The sequence below is a fragment of the Lathyrus oleraceus genome, chromosome 4 (genome assembly GCF_024323335.1).
Source record: "Lathyrus oleraceus cultivar Zhongwan6 chromosome 4, CAAS_Psat_ZW6_1.0, whole genome shotgun sequence".
Taxonomy (NCBI): domain Eukaryota; kingdom Viridiplantae; phylum Streptophyta; class Magnoliopsida; order Fabales; family Fabaceae; genus Lathyrus; species Lathyrus oleraceus.
Window position 1 is genome coordinate 223,005,871 of NC_066582.1, and position 24,912 is coordinate 223,030,782.

Here is a 24,912-nt window from a genome sequence, read left to right on the forward strand (position 1 = left end):
CTCCCAAGAAGCGCTTTGTTTAATGTCGCAAGCTCGACATAAAAGTATTAAATGTTAATCTATAAACTTTGGAGACAATACGTCTAAGTGCAGGACTTGCGAGTCTTCATTGTTTTCATCATAGTGATAATGTTTCAGACGCTGCCCGTTGACGATAAATGCTTCAATAGATTTTCCCTTAATTTCCACAGCCCCACTAGGAAAGACATTAGTGACTTGGAAAGGGCCTGACCATCTAGAGCGTAGTTTTCCTAGGAATAACTTAAGTCTAGAGTTGAACAGAAGGACTACATCGCCTTGTTTGAAAGTTTTTCTTGATATACGTTTATCATGCCATTTTTTCGTTCTTTCCTTGTAGATTCTGGAATTTTCGTATGCGTCTTGTCTAAGTTCCTCTAATTCGTTTATATCTAGGATTCGCTTTTCACCGGCGGCCTTATAGTTTAAATTTAAATTTTTAATAGCCCAATAGGCCTTATGTTCTAACTCTACTGGGAGGTGGCAAGATTTACCATAAATAAGCCTAAATGGGGTTGTTCCTATGGGAGTTTTGTAAGCGGTTCGATATGCCCATAAAGCTTCGGGTAATTTTGATGACCAGTCTTTCCTTGATGTAGCGACTGTTTTTTCCAATATCTGTTTAATTTCTCTGTTAGATACTTCCACTTGTCCACTGGTTTGAGGATGGTAAGGTGTTGCTACTCGATGTTTTACGCCATACTTAAACAATAATTTTTCGAGTATCTTAGATATGAAATGTGATCCACCATCACTGACGACTATTCTTGGGACACCAAATCTTGGAAAGATTATATTCTTAAAGAGTCTAGTTACTACTCGTGTGTCATTTGTTGGAGAAGCTATAGCCTCAATCCATTTTGATACGTAGTCAACCGCTACGAGTATGTACTTGTTACCGAAAGAAGGTGGAAAAGGTCCCATGAAATCTATTCCCCACACGTCGAAAATTTCTACTTCCAAGATGCCCTTTTGTGGCATCTCGTCACGTCTAGATATGTTTCCTGTGCGTTGACACCTATCACATTTCTTGACAGCAGCATGCACATCCTTCCATATGTTTGGCCAATAAAGACCGGCCTGTAGGATTTTAGAGCAGGTCTTGGATGTACTTGCGTGTCCACCATAAGGAGCGGAATGACAATGTTGGATTATACTTTCTACCTCTTCTTCAGGTATACACCGACGGAAAATACCATCGGGGCCTCTTTTGAAAAGTAAAGGGTTGTCCCAGTAATAATGTTTTATGTCATGGAAGAATCGTTTCTTTTGTTGGTAGGATAAATCAAGTGGAACCACTCCGGCAGCTAAATAATTGACAAAATCAGCGTACCATGGTGTAACGCATACAACCAAGGTGGTCTCTACCTGTTTATCAGCTCTATTTTCTTCCAAATTAGCTATAAGTTTATCGTACGAGAAATCATCATTGATCGATGTTCTTTCCGGTTCCAGGCTTTCAAGTCTAGAAAGGTGATCTGCTACTACGTTTTCAGTTCCTTTTTTATCTTTGATTTCCAAATCAAATTCTTGTAGCAACAAGATCCACCTTAGGAGTCTAGGTTTAACGTCTTTTTTTGTTAAGAGGTACTTAATGGCAGCGTGGTCAGTGTAAACGATTATTTTAGCTCCGACCAAGTAGGAACGAAATTTATCTAGTGCAAATACTACTGCTAAAAGTTCTTTCTCGGTCGTGGCATAATTCATTTGTGCTTCATCTAGAGTTCTACTTGCATAATATATGACGTGAAGTTTTTTATCCTTTCGTTGTCCTAAAACAGCGCCTACGGCGTAGTCACTTGCGTCACACATTATTTCAAATGGTTCATTCCAATCCGGGGTCTGCATTATGGGTGCGGAGATCAATGCTTGTTTAAGTGTTTGAAATGCTTCTAAACATTTATTGTCGAAGATGAATTCAGCATCTTTCATTAATAATCCGGTTAAAGGTTTAGTTATTTTAGAGAAATCTTTAATAAATCGTCGGTAGAAACCGGCATGTCCTAAGAAGCTTCGTACTTCTCTCACAGTTTTCGGAGGTTGAAGGTTTTCGATTACTTCTATTTTGTCTTTGTCTACTTCAATTCCTCTATTTGATATGATGTGTCCTAAAACAATTCCTTCTTGTACCATAAAGTGACATTTTTCCCAATTAAGTACTAGGTTTACTTTTACACATCGTTCTAGAACTCTTTCTAGGTTTTCAAGACATTCTTCGAAACTTTGTCCGCATACGGAAAAGTCATCCATAAAGACTTCCATGATGTTTTCGAGAAAATCGGCGAATATTGCCATCATGCACCTTTGGAAAGTTGCAGGAGCATTGCACAAGCCAAACGGCATTCGTCGATAAGCGAAGGTACCAAAGGTACATGTGAACGTTGTCTTTTCTTGGTCATCAGGATGAATTGGTATTTGAAAGAAGCCTGAGTAACCGTCTAGATAGCGGAAATGAGAATGCTTGGCTAATCGTTCTAACATCTGGTCTATGAATGGTAAAGGAAAATGATCTTTTCGGGTTGCTTTGTTTAGCTTCCTATAGTCAATGCACATTCTCCATCCCGATTCGATTAGTTTGGTTATAGTTTCTCCTTTTTCATTTTCGATCACGGTTATACCCCCTTTCTTTGGTACTACGTGTACAGGGCTAACCCATTTGCTATCGAATATAGGATATATAATACATGCCTCTAATAACTTCGTTACTTCCTTCTTCACTACCTCACTCAGGATCGGGTTTAGTCTCCTCTGATGTTCCCTAGAAGTTTTACAATCTTATTCTAGCATGATGCGGTGCATACAAATAGAAGGACTTATCCCTTTAAGATCGGTGATGTTGTATCCTAGTGCGGTTGGATATTTTCTTAAGATATGTAGGAGTTTTTCGGTTTCGAGTTTTCCTAGGTCTGCATTGACTATCACTGGTCGTTCAAGTTCTAAGTCTAGGAATTCATATCTCAGATTTTTGGGAAGTGTTTTCAGGTCGAGGGTTGGTTTCTTAAGGCATTGCGTAGGATCCGATGTTATTGCTAAACATTGGTTCTGTCTGTCTTCTACACGACAGTAAGACAATTCGTCATTTTCTAATTCTGTTTCTTTTATGCATTCATCGATGATATCCATGAAGTAACATGTGTCATCTATTGCAGGTGCTTTCAAAATTTTGGAAAGAATGAACTCAATTTTCTCTTCTCCTACTTCGAAAGTGAGTCGTCCTCGTTTTACGTCTATGATGGCACCGGCGGTTTCTAAGAATGGTCTTCCCAATATAATGGGGGTAACTTCATCTTCTCTTATGTCCATAATTATAAAATCGGTTGGGATGTAGAATTCTTGAAAACGTTCCCGGAGGTATAGTTGGGGCTTGACTGGGAGCTTGACCTGGTGCGTATAAAGCATTATTACTCTTATATGAAAAATTAGGATGGTTCTTCCAATTCGAGTTATAGGTATGCGAGTAGGGATTTCCTTGAGCATAACTCACTTGCTCTGCTTGGATTCCTGTTAGGAGATGACAATCTGTAGGAGTGTGACCTTGAATTCCACAGACTTCGCAATTTTGGGTTACGGCAACCACGGTGGCTGGAGGTGATACATTTAAACTTTCAATTTTCTGGGCAAGAGCATCCACTTTTGCATTAACATGATCAAGGCTACTTATCTCGTACATGCGTCCTTTTGTTTGAGGTTTTTCTACCATTGTTCAGTCGCTTCCCCAATGATAATGATTTTGGGCCATGCTCTCGATAAGTTGATAAGCGTCAGCGTAGGGTTTATCCATAAGCGCACCACCTGCGGCGTCGTCTATTGTTAACCTTGTGTTGTATAAGAGACCATTATAGAAGGTATGAATTACTAACCAGTCCTATAAACCATGGTGTGGACAAAGTCTCATCATGTCTTTGTATCTTTCCCATGCTTCGAAAAGAGACTCATTATCTTTCTGTTTAAATCCATTTATCTGGGCTCTTAACATAGCTGTTTTGCTTGGAGGAAAATATCGGGCAAGAAAGACTTTCTTCAATTCATTCCACGTGGTGACTGAGTTGGAAGGAAGAGACTGAAGCCATCTTCTAGCTTTATCTCTTAATGAGAAAGGAAAGAGACGAAGTCGAATTGCCTCTGAAGTGACACCATTAGCTTTAACAGTATCAGCGTATTGGACGAATACGGATAAATGAAGGTTTGGATCCTCGGTAGGATTTCCAGAAAATTGGTTTTGTTGCACTGCCTGCAACAGCGAAGGTTTAAGTTCGAAGTTGTTTACTTCGATTGCGGGTGGAGCAATACTCGAATGCGGCTCATCTTGTGATGGAGCAGCGTAATCCCGAAGAGCACGAGCTGGTTCTGCCATCTCGGGTATCGGTGAAGGAAGAAGATTTTTGAGATCAGGAATTTCGATTGGAGGAAGATTGTTTGCAGCACGATACTCCCGAATTCGTCGTAAGACTCGGAGATATCGTTCAATGTCGTTGATTCGTAAGTAGTACGGTTCGCCTTGTGAGCGAGTTGTGGCATACAAATCAACGAAAGACAAGGGAAAAATAAAAATTGCCTTAGTCTCTACAGGTAACAGAAGAGTTACGATATCGACTAAATAAAAGTCCCCGGCAACGGCGCCAAAAACTTGATCGCGACTTTATGAGTCTATTGGGGTATTGACTGCAAGTGCACAGTCTAATCGCGTAGTTTTAAAAGATATCGATCCCACATGGACTTAATGAATCGATATACCGTTTTTCTAAGGTTACTTCGTAAAGCTAAGGCGGATGATACTTTGTTGATTAGGGAGAAAAGTAAAACTAAAATCGGATCTAGATTAAATATCAAATAACGTGGATATCGGTATGTACTTCGTCGTAATTAGGGAATCAAATCTTCGTTGGTTTCTTAGTTTTAAAATAAGTCTTTTCAGTAGACACTATTGATTAAAAATATTTTCTCAAACTCTCGCTCTGTTGAATCAGACTATGACTTTATATTAACGTACGCTCTCACTATTTAGTTAAGTCTAAAATCACTTTTTGAAAACAATAGAATCTGTAGAAACTCTTTTTAAGAAAATACTAACCGTTTAAACACCCTCGTCTCAAACTCTCGCTCTATTGACTTAGATTATATGATTAAACTTAAATGCTTAACTCTCGTCCTCACATTTAACCTTTAAAAATACTTTTTGAAAATGATTAGAATTTAATTAACTCTAAAAATTGCTTTCGCCCTGATTTAAAGTTAATGTCCAATTTACACTGTCCAGTTAAAAGCTCAAACCGTCGTTCTATTGATTTTAACTTCTTTATGTTTTTTTTACTCTCGTACAAAAACTTTGGTATTAACTTTGTAAATTGAGACCATAAAAAGAGTGACTATATTTTTAAATAAATTTAAACCAACTTAGTTTTGATTCCTTTATTCCGCTTACTTTACATACCGATATCTAAGTTTATTTAGTCGGACATGCTAAACAAGCCTAAACAATAATTATGCTTAAATACAGCCATATCAGACAAACAGTATAGATAAACAGCAGTACAGAGCATATATAAATTAAAACAATAAATTAATGAAACTGTAAAATTAATAGAAATCTTGGTTGTTCCCTAACTTCGATGCTTGAACACTCCACCACAAACCGGTTGGATTTGTTCTTCACAATCTTCGTTCGGACAGGAAAATAAAGGCGAAGGAATAAAATACTATGACCTAACGTAAGGTTAGATCCAGTAAAAACTACACAATAGTTTCCGGTGTAGAAACTAGTGTGACAGAAAATAAATTCAATGCTTTGGAAATTAACTAGAAAAGAAAAGGAAATAAAAATGCTAAGAAAGTAGAATGCTGTAAAATATGTTGCTGTAAAGGCTTGCACGACGGAAAAGAGGAGAGGAGATGCCGCCGCAGGGCACCACTTAAGATCTATTTATATTAATCCATCATGTAACTGTTTCTCAAAAGTTCCTTCAGTAGGTTTCCTCGTGTGTCATCGAGTCAAGCGAAGAAAAAGTGCGAACGTGCTTCTGTTACGTGTCAAAGCTAAAGAAATAGGAATGGGGGTGTGACGTCCGTCACACCCTGTGTTACGCTCGTAACACTGAGAAGAGGGGCGTGACGCTCGTCACGCCTTGTGTGGCGGTCGTCACAGCATCACAACGCTTCTCCTTTGTAGTTGTGGGTTGGGCTTTAGTGAAATGCTTCTTTTTGCACCCCCTTTTCTTTCTTTTTCACGTATGCTTCAAATAATGTTACCTGAAATAAATAGAAGGAAAATACCAAGTAATATCGAATAATATAAAATAAATCGGATCAAACAATAATATAATTTAATTAAATCAAGTCCAAAAATGTGATATTATTTCATGTTATCACCGATCTTAGCAAAATATATTTCTTAACAAAGACACATAAAAAATGTTATTGCAACCAATAAACTCGTCAGAAGATTATTGCAACTTTCTCACACTTAACATTGACGATACTCCGCCGGCTACGTACTTCTTATGTACTATAGTTGATGATAACTGCTGCGGTAATGGTTTATATACTTCCTCTGATACTAATTGTGCAGGTGGGAATCCTTTGACTCATTTAGTTTCCCTCAAACATTTCCACAAAGGATTTGTTACAAGTAGTGCTTCTTTTGTTATTACCGATGATTTGATTGTCATGCCAAACTCCAAGCATGTTACAAGCTTTGGTTTACTTCAAAACTGTGGAATAAAAACCACAAGTTCCTTAAAGGAAATGACGTTTGAAGTCACTAAGGAAAAGGTTTATATATATTTATTTTTGTATTCACGAAATCATAGTTTTGTTGTTGTTTGCCCTACACAAATACTGCAGATTTTCATGCTCTATTGATTTGTGTTTTGTATATATAGGTGCTGGATCTTTTGAAGTGCGCTTTGATTTCCAAGTCACCTTTAACAGATACGTTTTTGCGAAATGAACCATCCGTTGAAGAGTCGTCAAAGATTTTGAACTATGATGTTGAAGATAATGCTGATATCCAGATAAGTGTAAAGCTAGTTATAAGAAAATCAGATGGCAAGGTATTGTATGCTCAAGGGGAAGAAGATTTTGTTGATATGCTATTAACTTTTCTCTCATTTCCCTTGGGAGGAGTTGTAAGTAAGATAAGAGAAAATTGTTCTTTGGGAAGTATTGATAAATTGTACAAGAGCATTGTTGTTTTAGAAGAAAACAAGTATTTTAAGTCAACAAAAGCCAAGAAAAGACTTGTTGATCCTCAAGTTGCATCGCAATTCAAACTAAGCAATAAGATATTACCTCTTCAGCCGGATATGGAGTATTATTGTTATTATGATGGCCAAAGTTTCAAAGAGAGTATTATTGATAATCAATTTTTCATAAGTGATGAATATAGGAAAGATGAGAAAAACTGTAAAAATATGTTTCTACTCGATAATTTCAAAGCATGGAGAGGAAGCCGAGAAGGTTATGTGAAGGAATTGAAAATGTATGTGGCTACCGATGACTTGATCGTTGCACAATCGTCTCCGATTTCATCTTTAAATTTAATTGACAGTTCGGAAACTTCTCTTGATGACTTGAAGGAAGAGGTTGTCACCATTGGCCTTAAGGAGGTAAGATTGACTAAAACTTTATGGATTTTTCATCTTCACCTTTTTGTACTTCTAGTATTGGTTTACTTGGTGATTATTTAGCATATTGATGGCAACATTGACTTCTACATCTGCTCTAACAAATGGTTTAGCTCACTTGTTAACTGAAGTTAAGGAGGAGAAATAAGAATTAATTTTACTTCTAACATACAACATTTTCAGGCATACTATTTTGTGGTTGTTTCATTTTTTTTCATCTCCTTGTTAATTGTATTTTATTGGTATTTTCAGCACACAAAACTCTTTTTCTTAAGTTAAAAAGTTGGTTGATATCTAATATGTTAGGCCAAGTTGTGCTAGCAGTACATGCCACCAAGAATGATGGACTATTTTACTTGGAATAATGGCATTAATGGTGTAATCAATAAGTTGTGCTAGCAGTATATATTATGTGTATTATATATCACAAATAAAAATTACCAAACTCAATTAATAGATTTTTTCTATTAACTAAATAAAAATCACACATGAACTTTGGATCTTCTATTTTGATGAGACTTGAGATGTTTTCAAATTGATTACCATCATCAAAGAATTGAGAGACCAAATCACACAAGAACCTTGAAATAAAAGTCTTCACTTAAACATCGTTGGATTGCAAAGGCAGAATATGATGAATCTAGGCCATCAAAATGTTAGACTATGACACGGATCTAGAGGGGGGTGAATAGATCCCAATTAAAAATTGAGTCGGCGCTACCAATTAAAAATTGGTTTTGAAAATTTGTTTTAAGTGCGGAAGCGGCCGAGGAAAATATAGTCTAAAACGAACCGTTATTGGAAAACCGGATATGCGTCAAGCCTATGGATTTGTGATAATGTAGAATACGAATCACTACACTAGTCACACTATCAATGATTTGTTTCACTTACTAGGATTCCTAGTTCCAATGATTCAAAGAGCAAACCAAACTAGATACATAACTAAGATAATTTTGGTTTAGGCAAATTATCAAACACTTGGTGTGCAAAAACACTCCAAGTGATATTTATGTTGAGTAAGAGATTTCAATTAGTCTAGTACAATATTTTATTGTACTTTGAGTTCAAAAACAGAGTTTTAACTTCTTACTCAATTAATATCAAGGTTTGATAAAAGTGCTTATACAAAAATTACTTAATTTTTAAGCTAAAAACAACTATGCTGAATAATAGAGAAGACAAAGATTTGATGAAGCAGTTCCCCCGTCGTCCTCGCTTCGGGGTACGTCTGCCCTCAATTCTAAAACTAGAATTGAGATGATTTAATAGATATCACATGTTGAATTTAACCGTTTATACAAGGATTGCAAAGCAAATATACAACAGAATCCTCAAGACGTTGAATGTTGCTTCCACTCCTTGTTCCTTGATTCAAGGTGAATCAAGTCCTTCGATTGTTGTTGATAGACCTCCGATTCCAGCCCCTTTGTTGAATAACCCTCAGTTCTTCAAACCCTCGGCCCGGTTGATCTCAACTACAACAAATCGAACTCGAATTCTTCCCTTCAATATCACTGAATCCGCTACTAGATTGACGAAGACTTCCTCTTCTCAATCACCTTCGCTCAGCTGAAAATTGATGAAGAATTCGTCCAAAAACCCCCAAACACAAACCAGTCTTGGAGGACAAAACCCTAACGGTTTTATTCAAGAAAAAACTTGTCACAAGCTTCAACCCGAACCGGATTCCTCAATCTCGGCTTCGAACCTTATCACCTTTAACCAATCACAAAACACTTCAAAAATGGTTGTGTGTAGTTGATGTGTTGTGAGATGTTGAAGATGAAGATGATGAATCTTGGACACCTATTTCACTTTTTCTTGTTTCTTTGAACACTTGAATCAATTTGACAAATGTTAGTTGATACAAGTAACTAAACTTCTATATATAGTAACCAACTTACCAACCAAACTTAACAGCTTTTCAAACAGAGTGGGAAATACACAAAAACTGAATTTGCGCACGAGCGGTCGACCATAGCAGGTCTATGCGTCGATGCATGGCCTGTAATATCAGTATGCGTTGACCATAGGTCGGCGTGCGCTGACCCGTGGGAAAATGAAGGCTTCATGCGCCGACCCTGTGGTCGACTCAAGTCTCCATGCGCTGACCCGTGACCAACCGCACTATGCTATGCGCCGACCTGTGGTCGACTCAAGCCTCCATGCGCTGACTAGCGACCAACTGCACTATGCTATACGCTGACCCGTGGTTCATGCGTTGACCCTTGCGGTCGACTCAAACCCTGGAAATCTGCAAAAATTCATATTTTTGTGGTTTTCATGCATTTTGTCATGATCACATTTTATCCACATATGTTGTATGAAATATATCAGTTTTAGATGAGCATAGAAAAGGATATGATAGGTGATATGTTGCATTTGTTTTGTAGAAGTGGAATCGGCAATGCCGATTCATCCATGGTGGTCATTTGTCATCATCGAAACCTATGATTGTATGTTGTATGACAATTTGCCCTTACACAAAAGTGCACAGGAAATGCTTCTAAGTTCAAATAATGGAGCATGAGAGCTGGATCAAGGAAATTACAATATATACATTGTACTAAAGAAATACCATGTAGTTGGCATTTCCTACTCTTTTACTATTCCTTTTATCAAGTTTCTTTATGTTCTCCTTTCTTGATAACAATATACAAAATTTAGTAAAACAAGAACACTAATAACACTATCAATCTTCTCATTTCTTGATAACAATATACAAAATTTAGCAAAACAAGAACACTAATAACACTATCAATGTTCTCATTTCTTGATAACAATGTACAAAATTTAGCAAAACAAGAACACTAATAACACTATCAATGTTCTCATTTCTTGATAACAATGTACAAAATTTAGCAAAACAAGAACACTAATAACACTATCAATCTTCTCATTTCTTGATAACAATGTACAAAATTTAACAAAACAAGAACACTAATAACACTATCGATCTTCTCATTTCTTGATAACAATGTACAAAATTTAGCAAAACAAGAACACTAATAACACTATCGATCTTCTCATTTCTTGATAACAATGTACAAAATTTAGTAAAACAATAACACTAATAACACTATCAATCTTCTCATTTCTTGATAACAATATACAAAATTTAGCAAAACAAGAACACTAATAACACTATCAATCTTCTCATTTCTTGATAACAATATACAAAATTTAGCAAAACAAGAACACTAATAACACTATCAATCTTCTCATTTCTTGATAACAATATACAAAATTTAGCAAAACAAGAACACTAATAAAACTATCAATCTTCTCATTTTTTGATAACAATATACAAAATTTAGCAAAACAAGAACACTAATAACACTATCAATCTTCTAATTTCTTGATAACAATATACAAAATTTAGCAAAACAAGAACACTAATAATGTTATCAATCTTCTCATTTCTTGATAACAATGTACAAAATTTAGCAAAACAAGAACACTAATAACACTATCAATCTTCTCATTTCTTGATAACAATATACAAAATCTAGCAAAACAAGAACACTAATAACACTATCAATCTTCTCATTTCTGGATAACAATATACAAAATTTAGCAAAATAAGAACACTAATAACACTATCAATCTTCTCATTTCTTGATAACAATGTACGAAATTTAGCAAAACAAGAACACTAATAATGTTATCAATCTTCTCATTTCTTGATAACAATGTACAAAATTTAGCAAAATAAGAACACTAATAACACTATCAATCTTCTCATTTCTTGATAACAATATACAAAATCTAGCAAAACAAGAACACTAATAACACTATCAATCTTCTCATTTCTGGATAACAATATACAAAATTTAGCAAAACAAGAACACTAATAACACTATCAATGTTCTCATTTCTTGATAACAATGTACAAAATTTAGCAAAACAAGAACACTAATAACACTATCAATCTTCTCATTTCTTGATAACAATGTACAAAATTTAGCAAAACAAGAACACTAATAACAATATCAATCTTCTTATTTCTTGATAACAATATACAAAATTTAGCAAAACAAGAACACTAATAACACTATCAATCTTCTCATTTATTGATAACAATATCCAGGTAAGTATGCTAAGAAAAAAGAAGCAAAGAAATAACTCCACATAATAGAGTCCTAAAGATGTGCGTACGGATATAGGAAGCAGCAGTGTGGCCTTTGAAACCATCATAAATTCCAACGAACAATGCGTCATGGCTTACATCGACTTGGTTGTGATCTTCCATATCCTTATTTGACTGAACAGAAGCCATGGAGAATTCCCCATGGCAATGCCTTTCATTTTTGAGAGATTTTGCTAAAGGGTCAGCGTCAAACGTTTCCGTGCTTACACGAATAGTTTTGTAAGGGATCGAGACCCCCAAAAGATCATGCTTTAGAAACACCCTCGGCATGGTGTGTATTCACTTTCTGAATAAAAAAAATTGGAACGAGAGAGTTGAAAGAGGAAGGAAGAGGATGAGAGAGTAGTGAGTCTGTTGAATAATGAATGTTGATTACTAGACTACTGGTATGTATTTATGCAAATGAAAATGAAAACAGAAAATAACAAGTCTCAACAGAAATTAAAAACTGAATTTAACTGACTCTTATAAAATAACAAACTCTCAACAGTCGTCTTTTAGATAGCTTATAAGTATTTTGATATAATTTAGTGATAGTTGAAAGTTATTACTCCCTAAATCTCATAAAAAACGTCTCATTTGCATTTTTTCTTTGTTGTAAAATAATTGTTTCTTTACCATATCAATCCAATATTTATTATTTTTTCCACTATTATACTGTTATTTATTAAATACATCACTCTATTCAATTACTCAACTAACTATAATTAATAAGGGTACAATAGTAAATGTATTAATTTTATCATTAAAATCAATATATCTAATCATTTTCTTAAGAACCGCGCATTGATCATATGAGATATTTTTATTAGATGGAGGGAGTATTAAAGAGCTTCCCAATATGTTGTAATTTGGTACAACAATTTGCCAATCCTTGAGTTGCAAGCTAGAGATAGTCCCATCAATGACACCTCTTTGATTCTATCAATCAACCCCAATATAGCATAATCTCGAAAAAAGCAAACCTTGTTCTGATATTAAATGATATAAAATCGATCATTCGATGAGATTTTAAAACGGTCTTCGGATTGACACTAGTTTGAGGGACCACGAGAGGAATGTTGTAATAATTCTAAATGAAGGTGTAAAACTAACTAGGAGTTAGTTAGATAATTAATTAATTTGTTAGTTCGTTAGCTTATATCTCAAGTAAGTTTTTGGAGTCTTGAATGTAATGCAATAATATTCAAAGTTTTCATAAGGGAAACACGAGTGAAGTGTGAGGAAAACACAAACAAAACACAAAATGATGAAGATATTTAGAGCTTTCTAGAAACAAAAGAAAGATGAATGCAAATAGTGATTTTTCATCCAACATCTTGATTATTGATGAAAGCAATTGGTAAAGATTGAGTGCTTTGATGAAGTCATTATTTGGAGCACAAGATGTTCTTGAAATCGTGAAAGAAGGTTATGAATACTTAGTTGAAAATCCAACAGATGCACAAAGAGTCATTTTCAAAGAATCAAGAAATAAAAATTACAAGACTTTGTTCTACATTCAGCAAAATGTGGATTCTCATCACTTTGTGATGATCTAAAAGACCACCAAATCGAAAAGAATCATGAGATGTGTTAGGGGAGTATCATGATGGTGGGGATAAAGTGAAATAAGTAAAGATACAGTGATTAAGAAGAAGATATGAACTAATGCAACGGAGGAGAACCAAAAAATATGTGATTACTTCTCAAAGTTGCTTTGGGAAATCTGATGAAGGCATGTGGTAAAGGTATCACTAATCAACAGGTGGTTCAAAAGGTAATAAGACCCTAGACAACAACATATGATTTTATTACGGTGGAAATTAAAGATTCTAAGCATCTCAAGACCATTGGTAACTCCCCATTTGTGTGATATTTAAGCCCTTATTACTTGACTTTATTTTAAGTTGATAAGCATAAATAGGATTAATTAGAGATTTTTGTATGCTTTTAACTTAGTTATAATGGAGCATACTAGGTACCCTTTTTATGAGTTTTATATGTTTTGTGCTTGTGCAGGAGTACTTTGGTGACAAGTTATCTCGCGTCAGGAATGCAACTTCACTTCCCAGCAGGTCTTAGAGACAGAATACGCTAAAAGAAGTGAATGTTCTAAGTAATAGGAAAAATGTGGAAGAAGCTTGGGGATGGAAGCACTAGCTAATATTGAAAGTTAAAGGGATAAGAATGAGCACTACGTGACAAAAACCTACAAAAGATGCTATATATTGAAAAAAAGTGTGTTTCATGCCTTCTCTTCTATGTAGTGATCGAAAGAATAATTTCTCTCCTTGGTGTGGGTCTTGTACTGGTATGAAAGGATAAAAAAGAAATATTCTAAATTTTAAGGGTCAAATTAATGGATAATCACGAGGCCCATGATCTAAATGAAGGAGAATTGCCATCCAAGGCGCAGCGGAATATAAAAATTTCTCCTTTAATGATCCTTACGAATGAGCATGATCAGTGATAGAATCGTTACCTCTTGTGGAGATTCAAATCTTTGGTGCAGATCTCTGACAATGATCAACCTTTGATACAGATCCACGGGGCGATCACGAACGTTGAACGATGACAACGTCTCTACTCAGTCCACACGAATGGATTCCTTCAATCGCAGTGCTAGCTGTTTGTGAGTGAAGGCTTTGAGTGAGAGAGAGAGATACGAAATTCCAACTCTTCAGTTGTGTTGTCTGGAGTGTGAATGCTTCTACCCAAGGGGTTCTATTTATAGAACCACTTGTGTGGGCTTCAAGCCAAAAAGCCCACTTAAGTGCATTTTGGACCATATCTCATAATATGCCAAAATCACTTAAGTATTTGGTACCTTACCATATTTCGTCTCCCACTTAAGTGCACCGTACCTTACGGTGTTCCTTAATTATTCTATCTCTCATCAATCCGTCCTTTGTGTGTGACCCTATAGGTTTTCGCGGCGTTGGCAATTATATTAAATCACGCATTTAACATAATAAACAGTGAGCGGTATCTAGCAACACATCACTGCTACCCAAGTCACGAAAATGTCATGTGATCTGAAAAAATCTCCTGTGATAATAATTATGTGTATAATTACCCCTTTGCCCTTATGTCTATATTGAACACAAGGTATAGACCGTGTCACCCTTGTCCAGTTCAATATTGGGCCCATAGACATTTATCCTGTTACGCAGGATTGGCAAATTCCATCTAGGACACTCATGTCCCTCAGCATGCTTCGTGGAGTACCCATCAACTGTCTTTATGGTCATCCAGTTACGGATAACGTTGGATCAGTAATAAAGCACTCAACTCTACATCTAGGATCCATAGTGGTTTCAGGTCGAAGAGTGGTATACACTATTATCACCATGAGAATAACTTATGACACTTTGCATAACTTTCTATATAGTATTCTCATAGCGGGTCAATCCGGTATAAATATTACTCCTAATATTCATACCTATGTTTAAGACTTGATAACTCTTTATCCATGATCCATGAGATGTGATCATCAGTCTACAAACATAATAGTCTTAATGCTTTAATGTTATCCCACTTCACATTAAAGCTCGACTACGGATACTTTAAGAATAGTGTCCTTATGTTTAATGTGTTCTCATGATTAAGTCACACTTAATACATTAAACGGACTATCTATTCTAGGGACTTTATTAATCAACCATAATAAAGAAAATGCCTTTTATTATTAATAAATAATTCGATACAAGTACCAAAAGTATTGGCCTCTAGGGCTTACACTAACAATCTCCCACTAGCACTAGAGCCAATCAGACATACCCCGTATGCCCATTGATCTAGTATGGCCATCATGCTTCTGCTGCGCAAGAGGCTTTCTCAGTGGGTTAGCAACATTGTCAAGTGTAGGTACTTTACATATTTTCACACAACGCCTAAGTATGTGTTTGGATCGTTGGTGAGATCTAGGCTCCTTAGCTTGTGCGATAACACCATTGTTATCATAATAGAGACCAATGGGATCCACAACGCTAGGGACTATGCCAAGTTCACTAATGAACTTCCTGATCCAAACAGCTTCCTTTGCTGCACTTGAGGCAGCAATATACTCGGCCTCAGTTGTAGAATCAGCAACTGTATCTTGAGTTGAACTTTTCAAGCTCACAGTGCCACCATTTAAGCAAAACACATAACCAGATTGGAATCATTCATATTAAAGCGTCTCAGCACTTTGTCTATGTACTCTGACTTAGGCCAAGCATTTCATGATCTATCTCTATAGATTCTGATAGGCTGCTTCACCCAGGTCCTTCATAGAAAAGCATTTCCCCAACCAAGACTTTACTTGTTGCAGGGTAGGGATATCGATTCCAATGAGTAATATGTCATCTACATATAATACCAGGAATACGATCATGCTCCCACTAACCTTCTTGTAGACACAAGTCTCATCTTCGTTCTTGATGAATCCATACAGTTTTACTGTTTCATCAAAACAAAGATTCCATGAGTAGGTCACAGGCTCATCTTGATCCATGAGTAATACATCACCTTGATCAGATATCCATATATCTCAGGTAGGTGATGTATCCTGCCTGACCTACGCTGGTCTTGTTCTACTTGAGCAGGTTGCTCTTACACAACTACTTGTGTTTCCTGCTCTAATTCCTCCATAGGTGTATCGATACTTTGTGATTCTTGAATTTCTTCAAGTTCTACTTTCCTCCCACTGATTCCTTTGGAAATAAAATCCCTTTCTAGGAAAACTCAAGTTCGAGCGACAAACACTTTGCCCTCAGAAGGATTGTAGAAATAATATCCTCTTGTTTCTTTAGGATACCCCACAAATAAGCATTTGTCAGATTTTGGGCTCAAGCTTAGTTGAAATTTGTCGTTTCACATAAACTTCGCAACCCCAAATCTTCATGTAAGACATATGTGGTCTCTTGCCACTCCATATCTCATATGGTGTCTTTTCAACCTTTTGGATGGAACATGGTTAAGTGTGTGAGCTAATGTCAATGGTGTATGTCCTCAAAAGGAGTTTGGAAGATTGGTGTGACTCATCATGGATCGGACCATGTCCAACAGGGTTCGATTTCTTCTCTCAGGTACACCCTTCCATTGGGACGTTCCAGGAGGAGTAAGTTGGGATAGGATCCCACACTCTTTCAGATGGTCATCAAACTCTAGGATTAAATACTCATCACTTCGATCTGATTGAAGAGTTTTAATATTCTTACCTAGTTGTATTAATGTTATTAATAGGCATTTCAAGATCAAGGACATATAGTCCATTGTTCATTGTGCAGTAGCATAGAATATATCATTCAAATAAATTGAGCAACAATTGTTCTTTATTATAAATGAAAAACCAAACTTGTCCAAACAAGCAATGGAAATAATATTCCTGCTAATTGCAGGTACATAATAACAGTTCTCTAACTGAATTATTAAACCACTAGGTAAAGTCAATACAAAAGTTCCTACGGCTAAAGCAGCAATCTTTGCTCCATAGCCAACTCGTAGGTCGACTTCACCTTTTGCCAAATCTCTACTTCTTTTCAGCCCCTGCATATTTGTACAAATGTGAGAACCGCATCCAGTATCTAATACCCATGATGCAGAAATAGATAAATTAATAACAAAATTACCTGAAGTTGAAGTCTCTACTTCATTCTTCTTATCTTCCAGGTACTTTGGGCAGTTCCTCTTCCAGTGTCCGGTCTTACCGCAATGGAAGCAGGTGCCTTCTTTTGCTATACCTCCATTAGGCTTCAAAGCAGCAGTGGGTCTGGGATTGGCAACTTCTTTGCCCTTCCCCTTATCACTCTGCTTAGTGGGCCTTTTGTTCTGTCTCTTTCCATTTCCGATCATCAGAATGGACTTCCTTTTTGACTTCAGATTCTGCTCGGCAGTTCTTAACATGGCGAGCAGTTCAGGAAGAGATTTGTCCATATCAATCATATTGAAAGTTAGGACAAATTGACTGAAACTATCTGGCAACGATTGCAAGATCAAATCAGTTGCAAGTTCCTTTTCGAGGGGAAAACCCAATCTCTCAAGGTTTTCCACATACCCAATCATCTTGAGTACATGGGGACCTACAGGGGCTCCCTCAGCTAACTTGCTTTGAAAAAGGGCTTTTGAAACTTCAAACCTCTCATGCCTTGCTTGCTCTTGATAGAGCAACTTCAGGTGTTCGATCATATCGAACGCTGACATGTTCTCATGTTGCTTTTGCAATTCTGAGTTCATGGTAGCCAGCATGAGACACGCAGTTTCATTGGCATCATCGACATGCTTCTTATAAGCATCTCTTTCTGCCTTAGGTGCAGAACTAGGAGGTTCCTCTTCAGGAACAGGTGTCTCCAAGACATACAGCTTTTTATCATGTTTGAGGACAATCCTCAGGTTTCGGTGCCAATCCAGAAAATTTGTCCCAGACAATTTTTCCTTATCAAGGATTGATCGCAGGATGTTGTTAGAGGTGTTTGCTGTCATGGTAATCTACATAAGGATTAATGAAAATATAAGTATCATTGACATATTCAATTAGGCCTTTAATTAAACATGCTCCCACTATTTTACTCAAAACAAATGACCCTCATCATCTGATTCGGAAAATCCCGTTGGAAGATTTTCTAGTGGGTCGAGATCCATATTTCACTTCGTTCTAAGTCCGCGTAGGCGGATTACACAAAACTAGGTTATTTTAGGTAGGAACTCCTTCCAATTGTATCTCATACAACTCTCGAAAATTCAGTTGGGTGAATAACTCCTTATTCTAATCCATCATATGGATTATTCCCAACTCTTGCTTCTAAACATATATAATAAAATTATAATTAAGTTTGAACCATTGTCTTAGCAGTTGGATATTACATTTATCCCATCGCACCCTACTAATATAGAACATGCACCTCGCGTAGGCGAAACCTACATATCCTATACCAATCTTGATGAGTGCTAAAACTTGGAAAGCAAACATATATAATATTATTATAATTTGTTTAGTTAAGTTTGACCCATTGTTTTAACAGTTGGATATTACAATTATCCCATCGCACCTTACTAATATATAGATCATGCACCTCGCGTAGGCGAAACCTACATTATCCATTACTAGTCTTGATGAGTGTTAAAGCTTGGAAAGCATAAACTTAATATTTAATTTTGAGGGAATTGCAATTTTCTGATCTCACCGGCTTGTTTATCATATAAACCGTCTCTCACATGCATCAACATACATTCACATGCATCAACATACATACATACATAATGAAACAGTTATGGCCCCTAGCGCAATTGTTCTCCCAAGCCAATGAGAGAACCTAAGCTAACCTATAACGATCTAAGCTTCTCCAAGCAAGACCTTCAAGGTTGTTCCTTTGGCACTGACTTCTTTGCTTTCTTCATATCATTACATTACATGAAAGAAACTCGTTTTACATACGAGGGAGTGAGATGAGAAAAGAAGTTACATTTGGGAGATTAAGAGAGAGGCATGACACGCAGGTCGTATTTTAAAACCCAAAACAAAACAAAGGAAGACTAAGGCCATAACCGATCATCACAAGGCAATAATAAACACTTTATGATTATTATAATTCCTTTAATTAATTAAAATCAAATTAAATTTCGACGACCGATCACACTACGCAGAGTTAGCCGGGGGTCCGCTGAACGGACAGGGGTCAAGGGGGAAGCGCCCCTTGCGGGGTCGAAGGGGCAGCGCCCCTGCTCGAAAATTTTAATGAACAATTCATTTAAAATTGACGTCGTTTTTCGTATCAACACTTGATACTTCAAAACACTTTTTCTAGCCGAACGGGTGAATTTTTCCTTGCGTTAACCGGTTAACCATATGCGTTAACCGGTTAACACTGTTTGAAATTTTTAGAAAACTCTTTTCTGCCTTGCGTTAACCGGTTAACCATATGCGTTAACCGGTTAACACTGTTTGAAAAACTCAGAAAACTGAATTTCGTCTTGCGTTAACCGGTTAACCAAAAGCGTTAACCGGTTAACACTGTTTGAAAACTCAAAAAATTTTATTTCGCATTCCGTTAACCGGTTAACCATACGCGTTAACCGGTTAACACTGTTCCAAAAAGTGTTTAGGAAGCACAACTCTTGTGCGTTCAAACCCCAATCGCATAACTCTCTGACAACACAACCCTTGTGTCGTCACTAACCCTGATGCACCAATTTCAGACCGTCAAACACATCTCGATTGTTAATTCAGTATGATTGATCAACATGTCATTGCTTCACCATACTAATGTCGGATCAAGAAGCAAATGACCATTGATCGCTCAAAGGAAAACAATCATCGAGGGTTTGAATGAACGAAACAAGAACACTATATCATATATAATGTATTTTGCATCAGGATTACATATATCACATATATGTAACTTGATCGATCTCAATTTAACCTTTGATTCATTCTGTCTTTAATCATATTATTACAGAACAAAAACAGTTATCAGATTCATGGTTTCGTAAGTGGCTCTGATACCACTGAAGGAGAATTGCCATCCAAGGCGCAGCGGAATATAAAAATTTCTCCTTTAATGATCCTTACGAATGAGCATGATCAGTGATAGAATCGTTACCTCTTGTGGAGATTCAAATCTTTGGTGCAGATCTCTGACAATGATCAACCTTTGATACAGATCCACGGGGCGATCACGAACGTTGAACGATGACAACGTCTCTACTCAGTCCACACGAATGGATTCCTTCAATCGCAGTGCTAGCTGTTTGTGAGTGAAGGCTTTGAGTGAGAGAGAGAGATACGAAATTCCAACTCTTCAGTTGTGTTGTCTGGAGTGTGAATGCTTCTACCCAAGGGGTTCTATTTATAGAACCACTTGTGTGGGCTTCAAGCCAAAAAGCCCACTTAAGTGCATTTTGGACCATATCTCATAATATGCCAAAATCACTTAAGTATTTGGTACCTTACCATATTTCGTCTCCCACTTAAGTGCACCGTACCTTACGGTGTTCCTTAATTATTCTATCTCTCATCAATCCGTCCTTTGTGTGTGACCCTATAGGTTTTCGCGGCGTTGGCAATTATATTAAATCACGCATTTAACATAATAAACAGTGAGCGGTATCTAGCAACACATCACTGCTACCCAAGTCACGAAAATGTCATGTGATCTGACAAAATCTCCTGTGATAATAATTATGTGTATAATTACCCCTTTGCCCTTATGTCTATATTGAACACAAGGTATAGACCGTGTCACCCTTGTCCAGTTCAATATTGGGCCCATAGACATTTATCCTGTTACGCAGGATTGGCAAATTCCATCTAGGACACTCATGTCCCTCAGCATGCTTCGTGGAGTACCCATCAACTGTCTTTATGGTCATCCAGTTACGGATAACGTTGGATCAGTAATAAAGCACTCAACTCTACATCTAGGATCCATAGTGGTTTCAGGTCGAAGAGTGGTATACACTATTATCACCATGAGAATAACTTATGACACTTTGCATAACTTTCTATATAGTATTCTCATAGCGGGTCAATCCGGTATAAATATTACTCCTAATATTCATTCCTATGTTTAAGACTTGATAACTCTTTATCCATGATCCATGAGATGTGATCATCAGTCTACAAACATAATAGTCTTAATGCTTTAATGTTATCCCACTTCACATTAAAGCTCGACTACGGATACTTTAAGAATAGTGTCCTTATGTTTAATGTGTTCTCATGATTAAGTCACACTTAATACATTAAACGGACTATCTATTCTAGGGACTTTATTAATCAACCATAATAAAGAAAATGCCTTTTATTATTAATAAATAATTCGATACAAGTACCAAAAGTATTGGCCTCTAGGGCTTACACCAACACTAAAAACTCAAGAAAACCCCAAAAGGTTGGAGAATATAAAATGACTATCTTGGAGAAAGGAAGAGAGGTTCATAATTTGAGAAACTTGAGAAATAACTTAGGCAAATACATTTTCGTGTGGAGAAGAAGGAGTCTGAACCTTAAGTGAAGGAAACCTCCCATATTTCTTTTCTTGAAGATTACATGAAGCAAAATCGTTACTCTTAGATTTTCATTTTCTTTATTTTAGAGTTTACAAATGTAAGTTTTCAAAATTTGTGTTATTGTTTTTCTCTTGGTTACCATGAGATAAACTCTTTATGTTGAGCAATGTGAAGTTTAATAAAATTTAGTATTTTGTGTTAAATGGTGTGAATCTAGTGATATATTTTATCATATGAAATATTGTTATATATATTTTTATTTTCCTGATCATCTTAGAAACAAGTAAAATCTTGTTAATGTTGAGAGATCCCTTGACAAGTAGAAATCATGATAAATATGGTTGAAAGTAGTGGGATAGACATATTCACAAGATTACTTACTTTAGACATAAAGAACTACTATTAGAACAAGATTTGGTTATGCATCTATACCTTGACTTTTGATGATAACAATGTTGTATTTGTGTGAGAATAATTTTGGTAACCTAATGGTCTGTTATTGTGTAGATTTAACAGTCAGTTCTGATTCTGATTATATGATATGCAACATCATTAGTTTATGAACAATGAGTTCCAAATCCGCTTCCGCACCAGCTATTAGAAGTTCAGAAAGATGTTCAATGTTGCTGCTGTAAGGATCTTTCGGCTTTTGTACTGATTCACTTCTGAGAAGCTTATGAGGAGACGTTATGTTGCTGCTGCAACGTTCTCTCAGTTCGTGCTTCTAGACGTGACTCTGATCACCAAGCTTCTGAAGAATGGAAAGCTTCTAAAGTTGTGTTACGTAGCTGAAGATTCTTAAGATCTCAAGCTAGACGATTGAGGTTATCAAGGTTCTGACTGTAGATTCTAAAAACTCTAAAGATTATGAAGATACTGAAGATCTCAAGCCAGATTATTGACGTTGTCAAGGTTCTGACCGAAGATTCTGAAGTTTATGAATTCAGCTTTATGTTTCTTCATTTCATGTTTCATCAACTTTCATTAGAAGCCAATGAACTTGAAGATAAGATCAAATGGATATGTGATCAAATAGTGCACAGTACAAATCAAATATCCTCTCTACTACCTGATATCATGGGGAAAAGACAATACTATACATCACACATATAACTGATTTGATGGGCGAAGAACAACATGCAATATCACTCCTTTCACCATTCAATAGTGGACAACCTCTCTATGAACTTTCCCTATTTTGCCCTCTAACGGTCTTCTTATTATGCTATATAAGTGAGACTTGGAGACTTGAATAAATTTATCGGTGATACATCATTTTGACAAGTCCATTTCTTTGTGAAAAATTATCATTCTTTTGTACACAGTTTTTCTCTAAGTGTTTGTTTATCATTTGTGTAAAATCTACTTGTATAGAAGCAGTCTTTGCAGTTATATACGTTGTAAGGTAGTTAGGGCTCTCCCACGATGGCGAAGAGTCTTGTACAATGGTGTTTTACAGTGATTTTATGAGTCCTGATCACATGAGGTGAGCGACTATGTAAATGATTAGTGTGCTTAGGTATATGCGGGGTGTGGTCAATATGCGTTATGATCTTGCTAAAAGCTATGCTTTAGGATGTAATGATTTCCCTTCCTCTCTTTTAGGGAGAAGTATGTATAGTAACCCTCTTAGGCCTAGGATTGTAGAGTTAGTGGACAGTTATGCCCTAACTCCATGACTAGGAACAATGTCAAGAAAAGACTTGTTCTTTCTAGAATCATATACTAGATATCTTAACCTTAGTCCAATAGTCTTTCTAGAATCATGGACTAAATATCTTAACCTAAGTCCAATATGAGGTCTTCTACCTTCGTTGGGTTAGCAGGAGCTAGCCTATGGGGGACCAAATACTAGCTCGTGGACGACCAGGTGCTAGTCCTAGGGGTTTTTCCCTTCTTTGAGTGCTAGCCATTAGATACTCCAATAACACTATAAATATTTAATTGTTTAGGCAAATTAATATATATTTTTTCAAGTAATATTCGTTTCATTTTTCAATAATTTTTTTTTATAATACAATACTTAATATTTTTGTTAAAACAATATTTTAATTAAATTATTAGTAAAATATAGAAATTTATATATATATATATATATATATATATATATATATATATATATATATATATATATATATATATATATATATATATATATATATATATATATATATATATATATATATATATATATATATATATATATATATATATATATATATATATATATATATATATATATATATATATATATATATATATATATATATATATATATATATATATATATATATATATATATATATATATATATATATATATATATATATATATATATATATATATATATATATATATCTTTTTCTCAGTAGTATTTTTAACTTTTTTGACAAAAAAAATAATTAAAATAAAACACCATAAAGTTTATATAGTTACTATAGTTTTTATAAAAAAAACATTTAGAAAAAGTAAATCGTGAATCGTCAAATAAAAAATGATCTATTTATTTTAATTAAATTAGTTTAAAATAATATTATAATTTAGAGGGACATAATTAGTTTTAAAATGATCTATTTATACATGGCCGTGGATAGATCTCTTTTTGTTATTAAAAAATAAACATTAAAACATTTGATTGAAATAATTTATATATAATTAGAAACTTCCATAGCCCTTATAGATACAGAGTCATGTCTTCATCCCCGCCGCCGTTTTTACCCGACGATCTCATCACCGAGGTCTTATCCTCTGTTGACGTCAAATCAATTATGCGATTTAGATGTGTTTGTAAGTTCTGGAACACTCTCATTCTCGACCCCACCTTTGTGAATTTGCATCTCAAGAAATCAGCAAAACAAAATACTCATTTGTTACTCATCACCGATCGTAGTACAACTATCACACGTGAGTCACTCCATGGTAGTTATTATGAAAATGAGGTCGAGCATGGTGTCATTCCTTACTCGGTAAGCAGTTTACTCGAGAATCCGTCTTTCACCCTTTCTGTCGACTCTTACTACCTACTGCGAGACCAAGAATGCTCCCATATAGTTGGTTCCTGCAATGGATTGATCTGTTTAAGAGGTCAATCCAACAGCCTTGAGCATTATGACTACTGGTTCCAATTATAGCTATCAACAAATGATATTA

The 24,912-nt window shown here is 35.7% G+C and overlaps 1 protein-coding gene and 1 non-coding gene across 2 annotated transcripts; both read left to right on the top strand.

Annotated features, from left to right (window-relative positions):
* The first annotated feature begins 3,887 nt into the window (after positions 1-3,887).
* Positions 3,888-3,994, top strand: LOC127077744 (small nucleolar RNA R71). The gene has a single exon (XR_007787520.1). It is a non-coding gene; the product is annotated as a small nucleolar RNA R71 (small nucleolar RNA).
* Positions 3,995-6,426: 2,432 nt separating this feature from the next.
* On the top strand, positions 6,427-7,967 carry LOC127136773 (uncharacterized). The gene is made up of 2 exons (XM_051063294.1): positions 6,427-6,786; positions 6,897-7,967. Exons 1-2 carry the CDS (start codon positions 6,427-6,429, stop codon positions 7,701-7,703), a joined length of 1,167 nt encoding a protein of 388 aa, XP_050919251.1. The 3' UTR covers positions 7,704-7,967.
* Positions 7,968-24,912: the final 16,945 nt, after the last annotated feature.

Bases quoted from the DNA above. Each gene is read 5' to 3' on its own strand.
- LOC127136773 (XM_051063294.1), top strand. From the start codon at position 6,427: ATGTTATTGCAACCAATAAACTCGTCAGAAGATTATTGCAACTTTCTC. The intron at 6,787-6,896 runs GTTTATATATAT...TTGTATATATAG, and splicing joins TTGAAGTCACTAAGGAAAAG to GTGCTGGATCTTTTGAAGTG.